Source organism: Schistocerca piceifrons, chromosome 6 (assembly GCF_021461385.2).
Source record: "Schistocerca piceifrons isolate TAMUIC-IGC-003096 chromosome 6, iqSchPice1.1, whole genome shotgun sequence".
Lineage (NCBI taxonomy): Eukaryota > Metazoa > Arthropoda > Insecta > Orthoptera > Acrididae > Schistocerca > Schistocerca piceifrons.
The window spans coordinates 542,563,683-542,581,388 of NC_060143.1; the positions used below are offsets into that span (position 1 = coordinate 542,563,683).

Here is a 17,706-nt window from a genome sequence, read left to right on the forward strand (position 1 = left end):
GACAGCACACAGCAAACATAGTAGTGTTCATAGTGGACTTTGTACTTCACCAGCAGTGAGGCTAAAGTGTACTATATAGGAGAGCTTGTACCACAGCATGTGGAAGCTTAAGTAGCTCTTTGTTTATGTTGATAAAGAACCCAGTTAATAATTGCATGCAGTTTGTATTATAGAATGAGAATACCAGCCACCAACCAACATCTTCTCCTTGCTTCCCATGGTACAGTTTTACAGATGCAACGAAGATGTTTGGTTTGTTGGGTACTCAACTGTGCGATCATCAGCGCCTGTACAAAGTCCCAATTTTTACACAGTCCAATGTTTTTACCCAGTCCAATCTAGCCACTGTCACAAATGATGATAATGAGGAGGAGGAGGAGGAGGAGGAAATGATGAGGACAACATAAATACCTAGTCCCTGGGCAGAGAAACTCCTCAATCCAGCCAGGAATCGAACACAGGACCCTGCGATCCAGAGGCAGCAGCGCTCACCACTAGACCATGAGCTGCGCATCAGAGACAACGTGACGACATAAAAGCTGCTAACAAGGATTCAACAGAAATAATAGCGAAAAACTGAAGCTAATGATGCTAAATTCAAAAAAACAGAAGCGGCACATTGTAAACTGATGTCCAGGGGGACAGAACCCAGATAGCATGCGTTGTGAAGAGGCACTGACATCATGACTCATGTTGTATGGCATGCTCTACAACAGGAAATTGTATGTAGTCAATATAGACCTTCTGTCTATGCCTGTTCATAATAACTGATAACTTGGTGATACTCACACCAATTTGGAAGGCCAAATAGAATAGTGTATAAACAACAGCTGATACATGACATGTGTCACTTCACAGGTGGCTCTCCTTTCAATAGCACACATTTTGCCAGTTACAGGGCTGGTACAGGTGGTGGTAGGAGGGTGCATAGTGCAAGTCTTACAGTGGGGATGGTCAAAGGGGTAGGAACCATAGGGTAGACAATCGATTGCAAAAGGACCATAACATGTGACCAGAATATTGTGGAGATTGGGTACACAATGAAAAATTATTCTAGCTGTGGCGGGCAAAATGTCAGACAGAATAGACCTCATTTCAGGGAATGATTTTAGGAAGTCATAGCCTTGTCGAAGAAGCTGATTAATACATCAAGACCAGGGCAGCAATGAGTGACAGGAGGTGTACTCTTAAGTTGTTTTTTGGAGGGATCAGTAGTACCAGGATTGGATGTGATGATCCAGAAAATCTGCTTTTGAACTAGGCTTGTGGGGTAATTATGTCCAGTGAAGGCTCAGGTGAGAATGGTTGTGTGTTGGTGTAAAGAGCCTGCATCCAAACAAATATGTTTGCCTCAGTTGCCAAGGCTGTATGGGAGGGAATGTTTGACATGGAAAAGATGACATCTATCAAAATGTAAATACTGTTGTTTGTTAGGAGGTTTAATGTGAAAAGAATTGTGTAGTTAACTCTCAGTGAGAATGAGGTAATTGTCAAGGAAAGGGGCATGAGATCTGGAATAGAAACTTGTGAAGGTTTCAAAAATTTTAACACATCATTCTCACCATGATTCCATATGGCAAAGATATCACCAATGTATTTAAGCCAAACCAGATGCTGAAGGCTTATGGATCTCAGGAAAGCCTCCTCAAAGTGACTCCCAAAAATGTTGGCATAAGAAGGACCTATCCTGGTTCCCATGACTGTGTCCCTCATCTTTGTGTATGTCTGTTTCTCAAAGGTAAAGTAGTTGTTTGTAAGAATAAAGTTGATTAAAGTCTGCAGGAAGGACCATATATTTGGAATAAGGTGGGTGTTGGTTGAGGTAAGGTTCACCAGCAGACAGACCATGTACGTGGGGAATATTGGTGTAGAGGAAGGTGGCATCAATGGTAAAAAGCAAGGCATGTGTTGGGAGTGGGGCAGTCTCAGATTTCACACAGTCAAGAAAATGCTTGGTGTCTTTGATGTAGGAGGGTTCCTTGTGCTATAGGTTACAGGCACTGATCAACTAAAGCAGATTTATGTTAAGTGGGCACTTTGAAACCAGTGACTATGGGACAGCCTGGGTGATTGCATTTGTGAATATTAGGAAGAGGGTAAGATGGGGAGTGCATGATTTGGATGGGCTAAGAAGTTCTATGGATTGATGCCTTAGTCCTTGTGAGGGCCCTTAGGTTTTAAGGAGGGACTGTAGTTCAGTTTGTATCACAAGAATGGGATCTTGATGGCAGATGCTATATGTAGAAGTGTCATATAAGGAAACAAAATGTGTAGAATATTTTGACAGTTTATGTTCAAGTTCAGAAGAGTATGGTCTAGTTAAAATGAAAGACACAGGCTGTTTATTCGCCACTTCAAAGGAAGTTTTAACAGTATGCAAAGTAGCAAAGCATGTTTTCACAAGTAATTCAAGTTTGTTACATAAGACAAATAAAAATATAATGCTTAGGTCGCAAATAGAAATGTTCTCAACCAGGTACAGATGTCAATGCAGAATTGTGTTATGTGTCATTGGTATTTTCACCTGTAAGGTTTTTTTACTTCAGTAAAAAGAAATCTGCAGACAGAACAAACTTTTGCAAAGCTTGTTCTGTTTAGGAGGTAATAACTGTTTAAATATTAATCAGTGACAACTAGAATAAGGATAGAAGATTGGTGTATACCTTGATATATTTATGTACCTTGATGCACTTATTTACTTCTATAATAAAGTTCATTCATTCAGATTTACCTTGCCACATGATATTCCCTGATTTTTGAGACCATGAAGAAACTTGACAAAAGCAAGCAGAAAAATGTAGAACATTTACAAAACTTCTGAAGCATCGTAAGTTTCTGTTGTGATTGAAAACTTCATTGCTGGATGGAAGGCATGGAGAATAACTTTTGGTGTATTTGCATTTTAAACCAATTAATTAACTTTTAGACAGTTGCAGTACTGGTAGGTATTGTGTTTTCCGATTCCATTAAAATTACAGAATTACCTTTAGTAATTTGATGTTTTAGAAAAACTGTTTGACACTGTATATCTAATGACATAATTATTGCAGTAGCTATTATATAAAAAGATAATGAGAATGCACTTGTTAGTTTTGGGATTAGTGTTCATATACTGCAGATAAATTATCCCACTTTTGAGGAGAGTTCTTATTTTGAAGTAGATGCTTGTCTTTAATTCCTGCATATAATCGAGGCATTAATATTTTAACAATAGTAGAGGTGTGGTTCCTCCAGCACTATTCTTCAGTGTCAGTTGTTAGTTCACGTTTCAGTTGTTTCTAGTTTTCAAGAAATATTTCAGTTTGTCCATTTTTCATTCTCCCCTACAAGATTCACATTTACAGCAATTTGTCCTGGATTCCTATATCCTTTGTCATTGCCCCACTACCCTCTACCAAATAAACGCATGATACGAAATGTCAGTGGCTCATTTACGATTTGTGAATCTCTCATGAACTGTACACCAGTAATTGTTTTTACTGCATTATGCTAATTGTTTAAATGAAATATGTATTCACAGTGCGTTTGAAATTATAATTTCGGATCAGAAGTACCAACGCAGATTACCAGGCGAAAGTGTAAATTATCGTGCTCTGCGATACTGAATCCTAAAATCCACATGGAGGTGGAAACTCATTTTGCGTCCATGTAATGCGTAACAATAAAATGATTCACTGGAAAGCCATTTTATCAAGATGCACAATGGAGAGCATCAGGTATCAATTTCACAACGTGCAATCAATCGAGCGCTACTATGCATGGGCAGTGCTGTTTAGGTACTAATGTAACTGATTGTGAGTCAAAGACTCCGTTTTTTACCTATGTAACAAAATTTTTTTCTACTTGAGATGGATGTATACTGCACGGTATGAACAATTTAAATTAACGCATTTTTTTTTTGTATAACGTTTTTCTCGGAATTCTGTGTCGTTCTCTGACAGTTATAGATTTATGTATTGGATATGCGGTATCTTTGGTGCAGAAAACTGTGTATTAAAACAAACTGAAAATGATCCTAAACTGAATTTTGCAGGCTGTGTATTCTACCGTCCATTTTTGAGCTGTCACACAAATGTCCCTTTGGGGTTAACAGTGTTTATATAAACGCCACTCAAACTATTGAGAAACGATTTATATTAAACTTTTGTGCCCTGTATTCAAAGGTAATTTCGTTTCTAGCTGTAACTGCAAAACACACATTGTCCATCACTGCCCCTTTGTGTCATTCGGTTTGATTCACTGCTCACGGTTTTGCCTCTCTATGGCATTCTTTGCCCACAAGTGCTAACAACCTCATTATGACGAACTTAGTGGTCCCGTGGCGTGGCTTTCGAAAAAAGTGACCTTGATGTGTAACACAGTTACTGTCATTTAAGATAAGATATTGCTCGCGCAAGTAAGGCCTTTAAAGCTAGATATCAAGAGCATTATTTCGCTTCAATACAATCTTGCGCCTCCCTGACAGTTTAGCGTTAAATACTGCAGATAAATATTTCAAGGACAGCCCGCACTCAGAATGCACATGTCATCCTTATACACACGCGCTCGCACTTAGCTTAGCTGCTCAGCTGCTGCGCTGCGCATATGTTTTGAAGACGTCATAGCGTTCGGCAATCTTCGGTGGATCTCGGCTGTGACGAAAGCGCCGATTCAGTTCAGTGTTTGGCCTAACGCCGAGACCACAGCTAGCAGACGCGATGCGTGTGATTCTGCGGCACAGTTTCGGCACTGCTGTGCTGCTCTGCATAAGGAGGTATGTGTCACTCTTTCAGACGTGCCGTGCGCTACGCGTAGCTACTCAGGTCCATTTCTTACTCTGGAAGAGCAGGCGGAGAGCGGGTAAATTAGCGTCAGAGACCAAGCGCGTGCGGCATGCTTCCAGAAAACAGAACATCACCAGAATTCAGCGAAGCAAAGAGAGCGCTTCGACCTGACATATAAGAATGCGATCTAGAGACATTATGGTTTGCAGCTAGAAACTGATTATAGTGGGCAATACTCAGGGACAGTGAAAGTAGCAATGTAACCCTTTCAGCAACTGTACCACTCCTCCAGTAATCTGATAACGTGTTTCGTATACACAGTAAAGCTAGGGTCCTTCTACCACAAATAACTTGCTATTCTGTAAAACTTGATGTTATGCTAATGTTCACTCTCTGTGCCTCATAAATCTCAGAATAAAGCTGTTACGACCAATTGCCGGCCGCGGTGGTCTCGCGGTTCTAGGCGCGCAGTCCGGAACCGCGCGACTGCTACGGTCGCAGGTTCGAATCCTGCCTCGGGCATGGATGTGTGTGATGTCCTTAGGTTAGTTAGGTTTAACTAGTTCTAAGTTCTAGGGGACTGATGACCTAAGATGTTAAGTCCCATAGTGCTCAGAGCCATTTGTTACGACCGTTTGTCACAAAATTCGGCCACTATTGACCCCCATTATTTATGTTTAGATGGTTTGTATAGATGTACAGCCATAGTATCCATAGTTTATGAATGAATGTTTTGTGAGAACAGGGATTGTCTAATCGTGAAACGAATCATAAAGAGCACTGGAAATGAACAGGGGCGGATGAAATAAAACACAGTAGTGGTATCTGTATATCAATATTTGCAACACACACAAACCAATCAAAAATATATGGACACGTATTAGTCACATTACTGTGGGCTTTGTCCACTCTTCGTCTTTATGACGGCTTGAGCTCTGCTGGGAACACATTCAATGAGGTGTATGTATATCTGTGGAGGAATGCCAGCCCATTCTTCCTTAGGAGTCGAAACCAAAAAAAAAATATACTGACAGTGGATGCTGGGATGTTCTGACTCATCCAGAAGGTGCTCCATTGGATCCAGGTCGGAACTATGGCCAGTTGACTCCATTTCAGGAATGTTGTTGCCCTCAATCCATGGCCTTAGAAATGTTCCTTTATGACAGAGTGCAGTGACATGCTGATACAATCAGCCATCTTCTGACTGTTGCTCTACTGTCTGCAGAACGCAATGCTACAAAATGCGTTTATATTCTTCCGCATTAAGCGTTTTCTTAGCCGCAAAAAGGGAACAACATCCTGACTAAGAAAAACAACCCATATCGTAACACCAGCTCCTCCATACTTCATTGTTGACTCAACGCATGATGGCTGGTAATGTTCTAGAGGTATGCGCCAGTTTCAGTCCCTCCCATCGGATTGCCACAGGGTGATTCATCACTCCAAATCACTTGTATCCAGTCACACACTGTCAACTGTCTTCGCCCTTTACACCACCTGAAGCATCATGCAGCTTTGCTACAGGAATGTCCGCCTGCTTAGCTGGGTGGTTACGTGCTTGCCTCTTCTGCGGCGGGCCTGGGTTCGATTCCCGACCGGGTTAGGGATTTTCTCCGTTCGTGGACTGGGTGTTGTGTTGCCCTCATCATTCATCGTCATCACCTGCATAGAAGTCACTCAATGTGGCATCAACTGAAATAAGACTTCCACTCGGCGGCCGAACTTCCCCAGCCTGGGGCCTCCCGACCAACAAAGCCATATGTTCATTTCCATTTTTGCTACAGGAATGTCTGGCTTATGAATAGGTGCTCGACCACTATACTCCATTCGTTTTAACCCTGTACGCACTTTGTGCTAGCTGGACTTCTGGTGGAACTTTGAAACTCACAAATGATTCCTTCTGCTGATTTCACGCGATTTTTTTTTTTAACCACCATCCGTGATGCTCGACCATCCTTGACCGTAAGTGCATAAGGTCGCCTGGCCTTTATTTAGCTGAGGCCTTTTTTTCTCTCTTCTACTTCACATTCACATCACCAACAGTCCACTTGGGCAGCTTTAGAGGATTGAAATGTCACCGATTGTTTTATTACTCAGGTGACATCCAATGACTAGTGCAGATTTTAAGTCACTGATCTTTCCTGACCGGCACACTCTGCTATTACTGCTTCTCTACTGATAACACAATACTCCCCGCCTCCCTTAGTACTGGCATGGCCACACTCGTGACATGTGGTGGTGAACACCACATTATCTAGGAGTGTCCAGATTAGGGCTGTTGATAAAATATCGGTATATTTTCCAAAAAATGTCGATATCCATAAGCATTGTTTTACCACTGATATATCGATATAAAAATGTCAATATCGAGTGCTGATATTTTTATTTTCTAATAATTTTTTTCACAGTTTTTGGTCAATATTCGAAGTTGTTCTTTTGAAGTTGTAGTAGAACATGAACCATGGACCTTGCCGTGCCTCAGCGGTATAGGCAGCCGTACCTTAGGTGCAACCGCAATGGAGGGGTATCTGTTGAGAGGCCAGACAAACGTGTGGTTCCTGAAGAGGGGCAGCAGCCTCTTCAGTAGTTGCAGGGGCAACAGTCTGGATGATTGACTGATCTGGCCTTGTAACATTAACCAAAACGGCCTTACTGTGCTGGTACTGCGAATGGCTGAAAGCAAGGGGAAACTACAGCCGTAATTTTTACCGTGTTGTTAAATGAGGATGGCATCCTCTTGGGTAAAATATTCCAGAGGTAAAATAACCCCCCATTCGGATCTCTGGGCGGGGACTACTCAGGAGGATGTCGTTGTCAGGAGAAAGAAAACTGGTGTTCTACAGATTGGAGCGTGGAATGTCAGATCCCTTAATCGGGCAGGTAGGTTAGAAAATTTACAAAGGGAAATGGATAGGGTAAAGCTAGGGATAGTGGGAATTAGTGAAGTTATGTGGCAGGAGGAATACGACTTCTGGTTAGGTGAATACAGGGTTATAAATACAAAATCAAATCTGGGTAACGCAGGAGTAGGTTTAATGCTGAATAAAAAAAATAGGGGTGTGGGTAAGCTTCTACGAACAGCATAGTGAACGCATTATTGTAGTCAAAATAGACACGAAGCCCACACGCACCACTGTAGTACAAGTTTTTATGCCAAGTAGCTCCGTAGATGACGAAGAGATAGAAGAAATGCAGGAAAAAAAAAACAGGTAGCGAAGGGAAATAAAAATTTAATAGTCATGGGGGCTGGAATTTGATAGTAGGAAAAGGAAGAGGAGGAAAAGCAGCAGATGAATGTGGAATGGCGGTAAGGAATGAAAGAGGAAGACGCCTGGTGGTAGAATTTTGCACAGAGCATAACTCAATCATAGCTAATTCTTGGTTTAATAATCATAAAAGAAAGTTTTATACATGGAAGAAGCCTGGAGACATTGGAAGGTTTCAGACAGATTATATAATGGTAAGACAGAGATTTAGGAACCAGGTTTTAAATTGCAAGACGTTCCCAGTGGCAGATGTGGACTTTGACCACACTCTATTGGTTACGAACTGTAGATTAAACCTGAAGAAACTGCAAAAAGGTGGAAATTTAAGGAGATGGGACCTGGATATACTGAAAGAATCAGAGATTGTAGAGAGTTTCAGAGAGAGCATTAGGAAGCGATTGACAACAATGAGGGAAAGAAATACAGTACAATAGAGATGGGCAAACTGAAACACTTAACTGTTTCGAAACAAATGAAACAGTACAATGTAATGTTTCGATACGCTGTTTCGAAACAGTGAAACAGTTTGTGTTTTGTAATCTAATAAACCTACACATTTTATCATCTTGAATGTCTGCTGTATAAGTATGTCCATATAAACACAAATGAGGTGCGAGAGCGCTAATCATTTCGCAGAAAGTATGAAACTATCACTTGGGAGTCTTGGCAGTTTCGTATTTCCTGCAGCAAATGCGCTGCTTTCGTGTTGTGTGACTTACATACTTTTCAATTGGCTGAGGACAGCCATAGCTGAAGACAGAAGAACCACCACGAACGGAACTGGAGGTTGGAGCAAACTGCAGAAACAACGAATGTGCTACTGGGATTCCCACATTCCGTTAGTATGGGTAATATACCAATCCTGCTAATTTCCATGCACACAAAGGGAATCATTGTGGATAATAGGCACAGTGACTATAGACTCACAGATAACACCAAATAATTCGAATAAATAACAAAATATAACAGAAAAAATTTTGCCTTTCAAGGTGTTTCGAACCGTTACTATAAAGTCACCATGTTTCCCAGCCCTTCCCGTTCACCGCTGCACTATCAGTGATATGTCAAACAGATTGCTTGCAATTATACCTACATCAAATTTATGTATATATCTAATAACTGTCACTCTACGCCTTTTTTTTTATTCAGAATGTTGTAGGCTTACTTGCGTTTCTTAATACGATTACTGTACATGAAAAGAGAAGCGTATGTTATAAAAAAAGTGTAATTTAACCGAATGATTTTCACATATTTATTATTTTGAAATTGAATAGTATGCGTTGTTTCATTGTTTGGTTAGTGTTTATAAAGCAGATGTTACGCCATTTCATAATAGGACTGTCAGCTAGAAAAGAAGCTTTATTTTCGGATATCTTAAGCTTCATTCTATTGCTTGTCAAAAATATTTCGCGACTCTTGAAAGTGTTTCATTAAGTGTTATGTTGTTTCAGTGTCTGTGCCGAGCCCAAATCTCGTACGACACAGAGCGGAATGAAACATCACTGTTTCGATACAATTAGTCCGTTCCAAGCGCAGGTGGACTGAAACAGCCTTATTTTGAAACAACGATACAGTTTCTGTGTTTGGCTCGAGATCGAATCTGGTGCGGTTATCCGAGACAGGGGCGGAATGAAACACCACTGTTTCGAAACAGTGAACCAAAGCCGTTCCGAAACACTGAAACAGTTCCACGTATCGATACACTGTATCGAAACATAGAAACAGTGGCCAAGTCTACAGTACAAGAAGTATGGGTAGCTTTGAGAGACGAACTAGTGAAGGCAGCAGAGGATCAAGTAGGTAAAAAGACGAGGGCTAGTAGAAATCCGAGTGTAACAGAAGAGATATTGAATTTAATTGATGAAAGGAGAAAATATAAAAATGCAGTAAGTGAAGCAGGCAAAAAAGAATGCAAACGTCTCAAAAATGAGATTACTTAAAGTAGTAAATTAGTTTTGCTATTTGGGAAGCAAAATAACTGATGATAGGCGAAGTACGGAGGATATAAAATGTAGACTGGCTACGAAAAGGAAGGCGTTACTGAAGAAGAGAAATTGGCTAACATCGAGTATAGATTTAAGTGTCAGGATGTCTTTTCTGAAAGCATTTGTATGGAGTATAGTATGTATGGAAGTGAGACATGGACGATAAATAGTTTAGGCAAGAAGAGAATAGAAGCTTTCGAAATGCAGTGTCACAGAAGAATGCTGAAGATTAGGTGGGTCGGTCAGGAGGTACTGAATAGAATTGGGGAGAAGAGGAATTTCTGGCATAACTTGACCAGAAGAAGGGATCGATTGGTAGGACACATTTTGAGGCATCAAAGGATCACCAGTTTAGTATTTGAGGGAAAATTGGCGGGTAAAAATCGTAGAGAAAGACCAAGAGATGAATACGCTAAGCATATTCAGAAGAATGTAGGTTGCTGTTGTTCGGAGATGAAGAGGCTTGCACAGGATATAGTAGCATGGAGAGGGGCATCAAACCAGTCTCTGGACTGAAGACCACAACAATCACAATTGGTGACCTTCATAAAACAATACATATAGATCGTTGGATCAGTTGTTTGAGGAAACAGAATGTTCACACACTGAACAGACTTTTATCCGTGGGGAAGATTAAAACAAGATGTGTACAGAGAAACATCGACGGCTGCCGTAGACATGAAATGTCGACTGTCACCGACCTAATGAAATTCAACATGCAGTGTTTCCTATCCGGAATCGATTTTTAGCGTGTACCAGTGTTCAGGGTCAACAAGTTGGGCACCTGATATAACAATCATAATAATAAGCATATAAATGTTACTTGAGTTGCGTGTTTGCTTACTTTGACACAGTACGGCAGGTGTTTCCTGACGGCGGAACGGTGATTTGCTGCTCTATATATTTGTTGCTGTTTGATCGGGTTCCACACATATTACGTCGTTGGAGTCCTCTTCGATAGCTCATTTCAGTACCACAAAAACTATACAGTTTCATATAAAAAGACGGAGTCATTGTTTTGCAGACGTAAAATAAAAATTACCTCGCCTCATGGTCTGCTAAAGCTTCGAAAACCGCGTGTTGTATTTCTTCGTTCTGGGTAAGGAAGGAGAACTCGAAATCCATCGAAAAACTTTCGGAGGTTGTTCAGGAATATTCTCTCAGTATTTTGTTACGAGGAACCTATGATCTGTGATGACTTGGTACACAGCAACAGCATTCCGTATTCCCATTTATATTCGTGGTTGTATTGTTCTGACCCAGCGAGGTGGCGCAATGGTTAGCACACTGGACTTGAATTCGGGAGGACGGTGGTCCAAACCAGCGTCCGGCCATCCCGATTTAGGTTTCCCGTGACTATCCTAAATCGCTTCAGGCAAATTTCGGGGTGGGTTCTTTGAAAGGGCGCGGCCGGTTTCCTTCCCCATCCTTCCATAATCCGAGCTTATACTCCGTCTCTAATGATCTTGTTGTCGACGGGACATTAATCTGGTGCTCCCCCTCTTCTACATCTACATCTATACTCCGCAAGCCCCCCAACGGTGTGTGGCTGAGGGCACTTTACGTGCCACTGTCATTACCTCCCTTTCCTGTTCCACTCGCGTATGTGGTTCGCGCGAAGAACGACCGCCGGAAAGGCTCCGTGCGCGCTCGAATCTCTCTAATTTTACATTCGTGATCTCCTCGCGAGGTATAAGTAGGGAGAAGCAATATATTCAATGCCTCATCCAGAAACGCACCCTCTCGAAACCTGGACAGCAAGCTACACCGCGATGCAGAGCGCCTCTCTTGCAGAGTCTGCCACTTGAGTTTGCTAAACATCTCCGTAACGCTATCACGCTTACCAAATAACCCTGTGACGAAACGCGTCGCTCTTCTTTGGATCTTCCTCCTCCTCATCCTCTATTGCCCTGAAAATACCTCCATAACAGTGCAAATGTCAACGGTGTGCGCTGTGTGCCTTCTTTGCAAATAATACTGTTCCATTCACTGACGGTACCTTTTGTTGACGACAGTAATGCCCACTTCACTCTTCGCCCTCAAACTTGCAATGAGTAAGGCTCCATTCTGTCTCAAGTTTTGCTTTTCCCACTGTGCTAGTTGCACATTGAGGTGACAAAAGTCATGGGATAGCGATATGCCCATACACAAATGGCCGTAGTATCGCGTACACAGGCTATAAAAGAGCAGAGCATTGGAGGAGCTGTCATTTGAATCAGGTGATTCATGTGACAATGTTTCCGATGTGATTATGGCTCACCAAGTAAATTAACAAGCGTTGAACGCGGAATTGTAGTCGGAGCTACACGCATGGGACATTCAGTTTCGAAAATCGTTAGAGAATTCAATATTCCGAGATCCACAGTGTCAAGAGTGCGGCGAGAATACCACATTTCAGGCATTAACTCCCACCACGAATAACGCAGTGGCCGTCGCCCTTCACTTAGGGACCGAGAGCAGCGGCGTTGGCGTAGAGTTATCACTGCTAACACTGCGTGAAATGACCGCAGAAATTAATCTGGGACGTATCGCCGGCCGGGGTAGCCTAAGAGAGCCTGTATACAGAGAGAGTGGCCATAGGTGAAGTTGCCCGTGATTGGTTGATTAGCTTTGGCGCCATTTTTCTGCCAAACGTCTCTCGCGCTTCCTATGTACCCCGTGCTTTTGAGTTGAATCGAAGTTCAGAGGACTTTTGGAAACGATTAAAAGGTATTTGAATTCTTGAGAGACTTGTTATGCGTTGTGCATGCATGATCGATTTAGTTGTATATCGTTTTTAGCACGTAATTAGCGTTTGCGATCTTAAATTCGAGTTGACATAATAAAGCGTTTTGTGATGAAGTCGGTAGGCCTACATGTTTGAAGTAAACACGTTAGTAATTGTACAGTATTGTTTTTGACATCTGTAATTGATTCTGCAGACGTTCGTAGACGATGCCAGGTTGTGCTGCATTTGGTTGTTCCAATAGAGGCGAAGGTGGATTTCGCATGTTAGCATTTCCACGCAATGAAGAAAATATATATGAAAGAAAGTTGTAACAGTTGTTTACTTGTGACATGCAAAAAGATTGAAGACGTGACAAGAAGTACTAATACGTCTCACACTTTTTGCATGTCACAAGTAAACAACTGCTTACGACTTTCATTCATTTTACATAATACAGGTACGTTAAATCTTTAGCGTTATGCACTTTCGATACAAAACAAATGCTATACACTATATTTTTTTATTTACGTTACTTTCATTGCAATATGTCTAGTAAACGAACTTTAAAGGAGATATATGCAAGTAACGAATGCTTTTTACAGCGACTGTATCAAATTTTCCTGTGCTGTACGTAGTAGGCTACTATGAGTATATTATAGCTGTAAAGAAAGGCATTTAACGAATGATTTCGCCATATTGTCTTGTGCTTTTGATTCGGTGAGTGTGTACTCCACTACTGGCCATTCAAAAGTCCCGCCCGCAGTTTGGCAGAAAAATGGCCGCCGTATCGTCCGGTTAGCCACTCTCTCCCTATACAGGCTCTTTTGGGTAGCCGGGCGGTTGTAGGCGCTTCAGTCTGGAAACGCGCGACCGCTACGGTCGCAGGTTCGAATCCTGCCTCGGGCATGGATGTGTGTGATATCCTTAGGTTAGTTAGGGTTAAGTAGTTCTACGTTCTAGGGGACTGATGATCTCAGCAGTTAAGTCCCATAGTGCTCAGAGCCATTTGAACCGTTTTTGGGACGTGTCCGTTAGGATAGTGCGGCGAAATTTGGCGTTAATTGGCTGTGGAAGCAGACGACCGACGCGAGTGCCTTTGCTAAGAGCACCACATCGCCTGCAGCATTTCTCCTGGGTTCGTGAACGTTTCGCATGGATCCTAGACGGCTGGAAAACCGTGGCCTTCTCAGATGAGTCCAGATTTCAGTTGGTGGCGCCATAGTGGTGTGGGCTATGTTTACGTGGATTGGGGTGGGTCTTCTGGACCAACTGAACCGGTCTTTGACTGAAAATGGTTATGTTCGGCTACCTGCAGACCATTCGTAGCCATTCGTGGACTTCAGGGCAGTGTGCCATGTCACCGCGCTACAATTGTTCGCGGTTAGCTTGAAGAACATTCTGGACGGCTACAGACGCAGCATGGCTCAATATTTTTGCAGCAAACTTCCTGTAACTTGTTGCGTCGATGTCACGTCAAGTTGCTGTACTACACTTGGCAAAAGGAGGTCCAACACGATACTGGGAGGCATCCCGTGTCTGTTTTCATGACGGTGTAAGTGTCAACTTTGAAATGCCTTGTTGTTGTTGTTGTTGTTGTTGTCGTATTCAGTCCTGAGACTGGTTTGATGCAGCTCTCCATGCTACTCTATCCTGTGCAAGCTTCTTCATCTCCCAGTACTTACTGCAACCTACATCCTTCTGAATCTGCGTAGTGTATTCATCTCTTGGTCTCCCTCTACGATGTTTACCCTCCACGCAGCCCTCCAACACTAAATTTGTGATCCCTTGATGCCTCAGAACATGTCCTACCAACCGGTCCCTTCTTCTTGTCAAGTTGTGACACAAACTCCTCTTCTCCCCAATTCTATTCAATACCTCCTCATTAGTTATGTGATCTACCCACCTAATCTTCAGCATTCTTCTATAGCACCACATTTCGAAAGCTTCTATTCTCTTCTTGTCCAAACTATTTATCGTCAATGTTTCACTTCCATACATGGCTACACTCCATACAAATACTTTCAGAAACGACTTCCTGACACTTAAATCTATACTCGATGTTAACAAATTTCTCTTCTCCAGAAACGCTTTCCTTGCCATTGCCAGTCTACATTTTATATCCTCTCTACTTCGACCATCATCAGTTATTTTGCTCCCCAAATAGCAAAAATCGTTTCCTACTTTGAGTGTCTCATTTCCTAATCTAATTCCCTCAGCATCACCCTACTTAATTCGACTACATTCCATTATCCTCGTTTTGCTTTTATTGATGTTCATCTTATATCCTCCTTTCAAGAAACTGTCCATTCCGTTCAATTGCTCTTCCAAGTCCTGTGCTGTCTCTGACAGAATTACAATGTCATCGGCGAACCTCAACGTTTTCATTTCTTCTCCATGGCATTTAATACCTACTCCGAATTTTTCTTTTGTTTCCTTTACTGGTTGCTCAATATACAGATTGAACAACACCGGGGAGAGGCTACAACCCTGTCTCACTCCCTTCCCAACCACTGCTTCCCTTTCATACCCCTCGGCTCTTATAACTGCCATCTGGTTTCTGTACAAATTGTAAATAGCCTTTCGCTCCCTGTATTTTACCCCTGCCACCTTTAGAATTTGAAAGAGAGTATTCCAGTCAACATTGTCAAAAGCTTTCTCTAAGTCTACAAATGCTAGAAACGTAGGTTTGCCTTTCCTTAATCTATTTTCTAAGATAAGTCGTAGTGTCAGTATCGCCTCAAGTGTTCCAACATTTCTGCGGAATCCAAACTGATCTTCGCCGAGGTCGGTTTCTACCAGTTTTCCATTCGTCTGTAAAGAATTCGCGTTAGTATTTTGCAGCTGTGACTTATTAAACTGATAGTTTGGTAATTTTCACATCTGTCAATACCTGCTTTCTTTGGGATTGGAATTATTATACTCTTCTTGAAGTCTGAGGGTATTTCACCTGTCTCGTACATCTTGCTCACCAGATGGTAGAGTTTTGTCAGGTCTGGCTCTCCCAAGGCTGTCAGTAGTTCCAATGGAACGCAGTCTACTCCCGGGCCCTTGTTTCGACTTAGGTCTTTCAGTGCTCTGTCAAACTCTTCACGCAGTATCGTATCTCCCATTTCATCTTCATCTACATCCTCTTCCATTTTCTGAAAGGGCACGGCCGACTTCCTTCCCCATCCTTCGCTAATCTGATGAGACCGATGACCACGCTGTCTGGTCTCCTTCCCCAAACCAACCAACCAACCTCTTCCATTTCCATAATATTGTCCTGCACTACATCGCCCTTGTATAGACCCTCTATATACTCCTTCCACCTTTCTGCTTTCCCTTCTTTGCTTCGAACTGGGTTTCCATCTGAGCTCTTGATATTCATACAAGTGGCTCTCTTTTTTCCAAAGGTCTCTTTAATTTTCCTGTAGGCAGGTGAGATAATCTACATCCTTACATTTGTCCTCTGCTTAGCCATTTTGCACTTCCTGTCGATATCATTTTTGAGACGTTTTTATTCCTTTTTGCCTGCTTCATTTACTGCGTTTTTATATTTTCTCCTTTCATCAATTAAATTCAATATTTCTTCTGTTACCCAAGGATTTGTACTAGCCCTCATCTTTTTACCTACTTGATCCTCTGCTGCCTTCACTACTTCATCCCTCAGAGCTACCCATTCTTCTTCTACTGTATTTTTTCCCCCATTCCTGTCAATTGTTCCCTTATGCTCTCCCTGAAACTCTGTACAATCTCTGGTTTAGTCAGTTTATCCAGGACCCATCTCCTTAAATTCCCACCTTTTTGCAGTTTCTCCAGTTTTAATCTACAGTTCATAACCAATAGATCGTGATGAGAGTCCACATCTGCCCCTGGAAATGTCTTACAATTTAAAACCTGTTTCCTAAATCTCTGTCTTGCCATTATATAATCTATCTGACACCTCCTAGTATCTCCAGGATTCTTCCATGTATACAACCTTCTTTTATGGATCTTGAACCAAGTGTTAGCTGTAATTAAGTTATGCTCTGTGCAAAATTCTACCAGACGGCTTCCTCTTTCATTTCTCTCCCCCAATCCATATTCACGCACTACGTTTCCTTCTCTCCCTTTTCCTACTCTTGAATTCCCGTCACCCATGACTATTAAATTTTCGTCTCCCTTCCCTACCTGTATAATTTCTTTTATCTCATGCCTTAGGGAGCTGTTTCTTTTATCTCTTCCATTTAGGCCATCTTGGGACCAGGTGGCAGATTCGATTTCCTCTCACTCGCTCTTTCTTTTTCCCCAATACTCTATGATATTTTCATCGTGTCCCTTTTTCCGTTCAACTGTTCTTTGTTATCATTCTAACTTTAACAATTTACTTCGGAAAATATAACTTTCTACTGTTCCTTCTGCTCTCATATTGTGTGTTTCTGAATGTTTTTGCTGAAAGTGACAGTTTGTAAGAAGTGCCTAGTAAAGTCGACAGCTCGTCCATGGCGTACCTCCTTCCGGGCACCAGACGGGTTGACGTCCTTCTCACTCGTCTTCGCATGGGTCTCAGCCCTTTGACTCACTGCTCCTTCCTCCGGCCAGGTGACCCCCAGATTGTGGTGCCTGTGCGGTGCAGATCACAGTGCGCCACATTGTAGCAGACGGTGTTTTATACTCGGACAAGGGGGCAGCAGCTACTTTACCGACCGATTTGCCCATCAGTTTAACCAACAATGACGCTAATACCGTACGACTTTCAACTTTCTGTGCATTGCCTGGCTTATTCCTTAAAATTTTAGGGAGAATCTTGTCATGGTGGCTGACTCGTCCATGTTTTTATCTAAGTGATCAGCCAGCCACATATTCCTGTGTAATTATTTTAGCGTTTCTTTTGTATTACGTGTGTTTTAACGGACAATTTTAGAGCAGCTGTCCGTATTTGCGCTATCTTAAAGGATGTGAGATAGTGGGGAGATAGTGTGATTGTGCTGCTGGCCCTGATTGAGGTTGGGGGAAGAGGGAGTGTA

General features: G+C 42.1%; 1 protein-coding gene across 1 annotated transcript in view; it reads left to right on the forward strand.

The window, feature by feature from the left end:
* Positions 1 to 4,671: 4,671 nt before the first annotated feature.
* Positions 4,672 to 17,706, forward strand: part of LOC124802803 (medium-chain acyl-CoA ligase ACSF2, mitochondrial-like) — a 223,243-nt gene continuing 210,208 nt past the window's right edge. Inside the window, exon 1 of the mRNA XM_047263807.1 lies at positions 4,672 to 4,753. Coding sequence (XP_047119763.1) covers positions 4,698 to 4,753 — 56 coding nt within the window. The 5' untranslated portion in view covers positions 4,672 to 4,697. The remainder of the gene's footprint in view (positions 4,754 to 17,706) is intronic.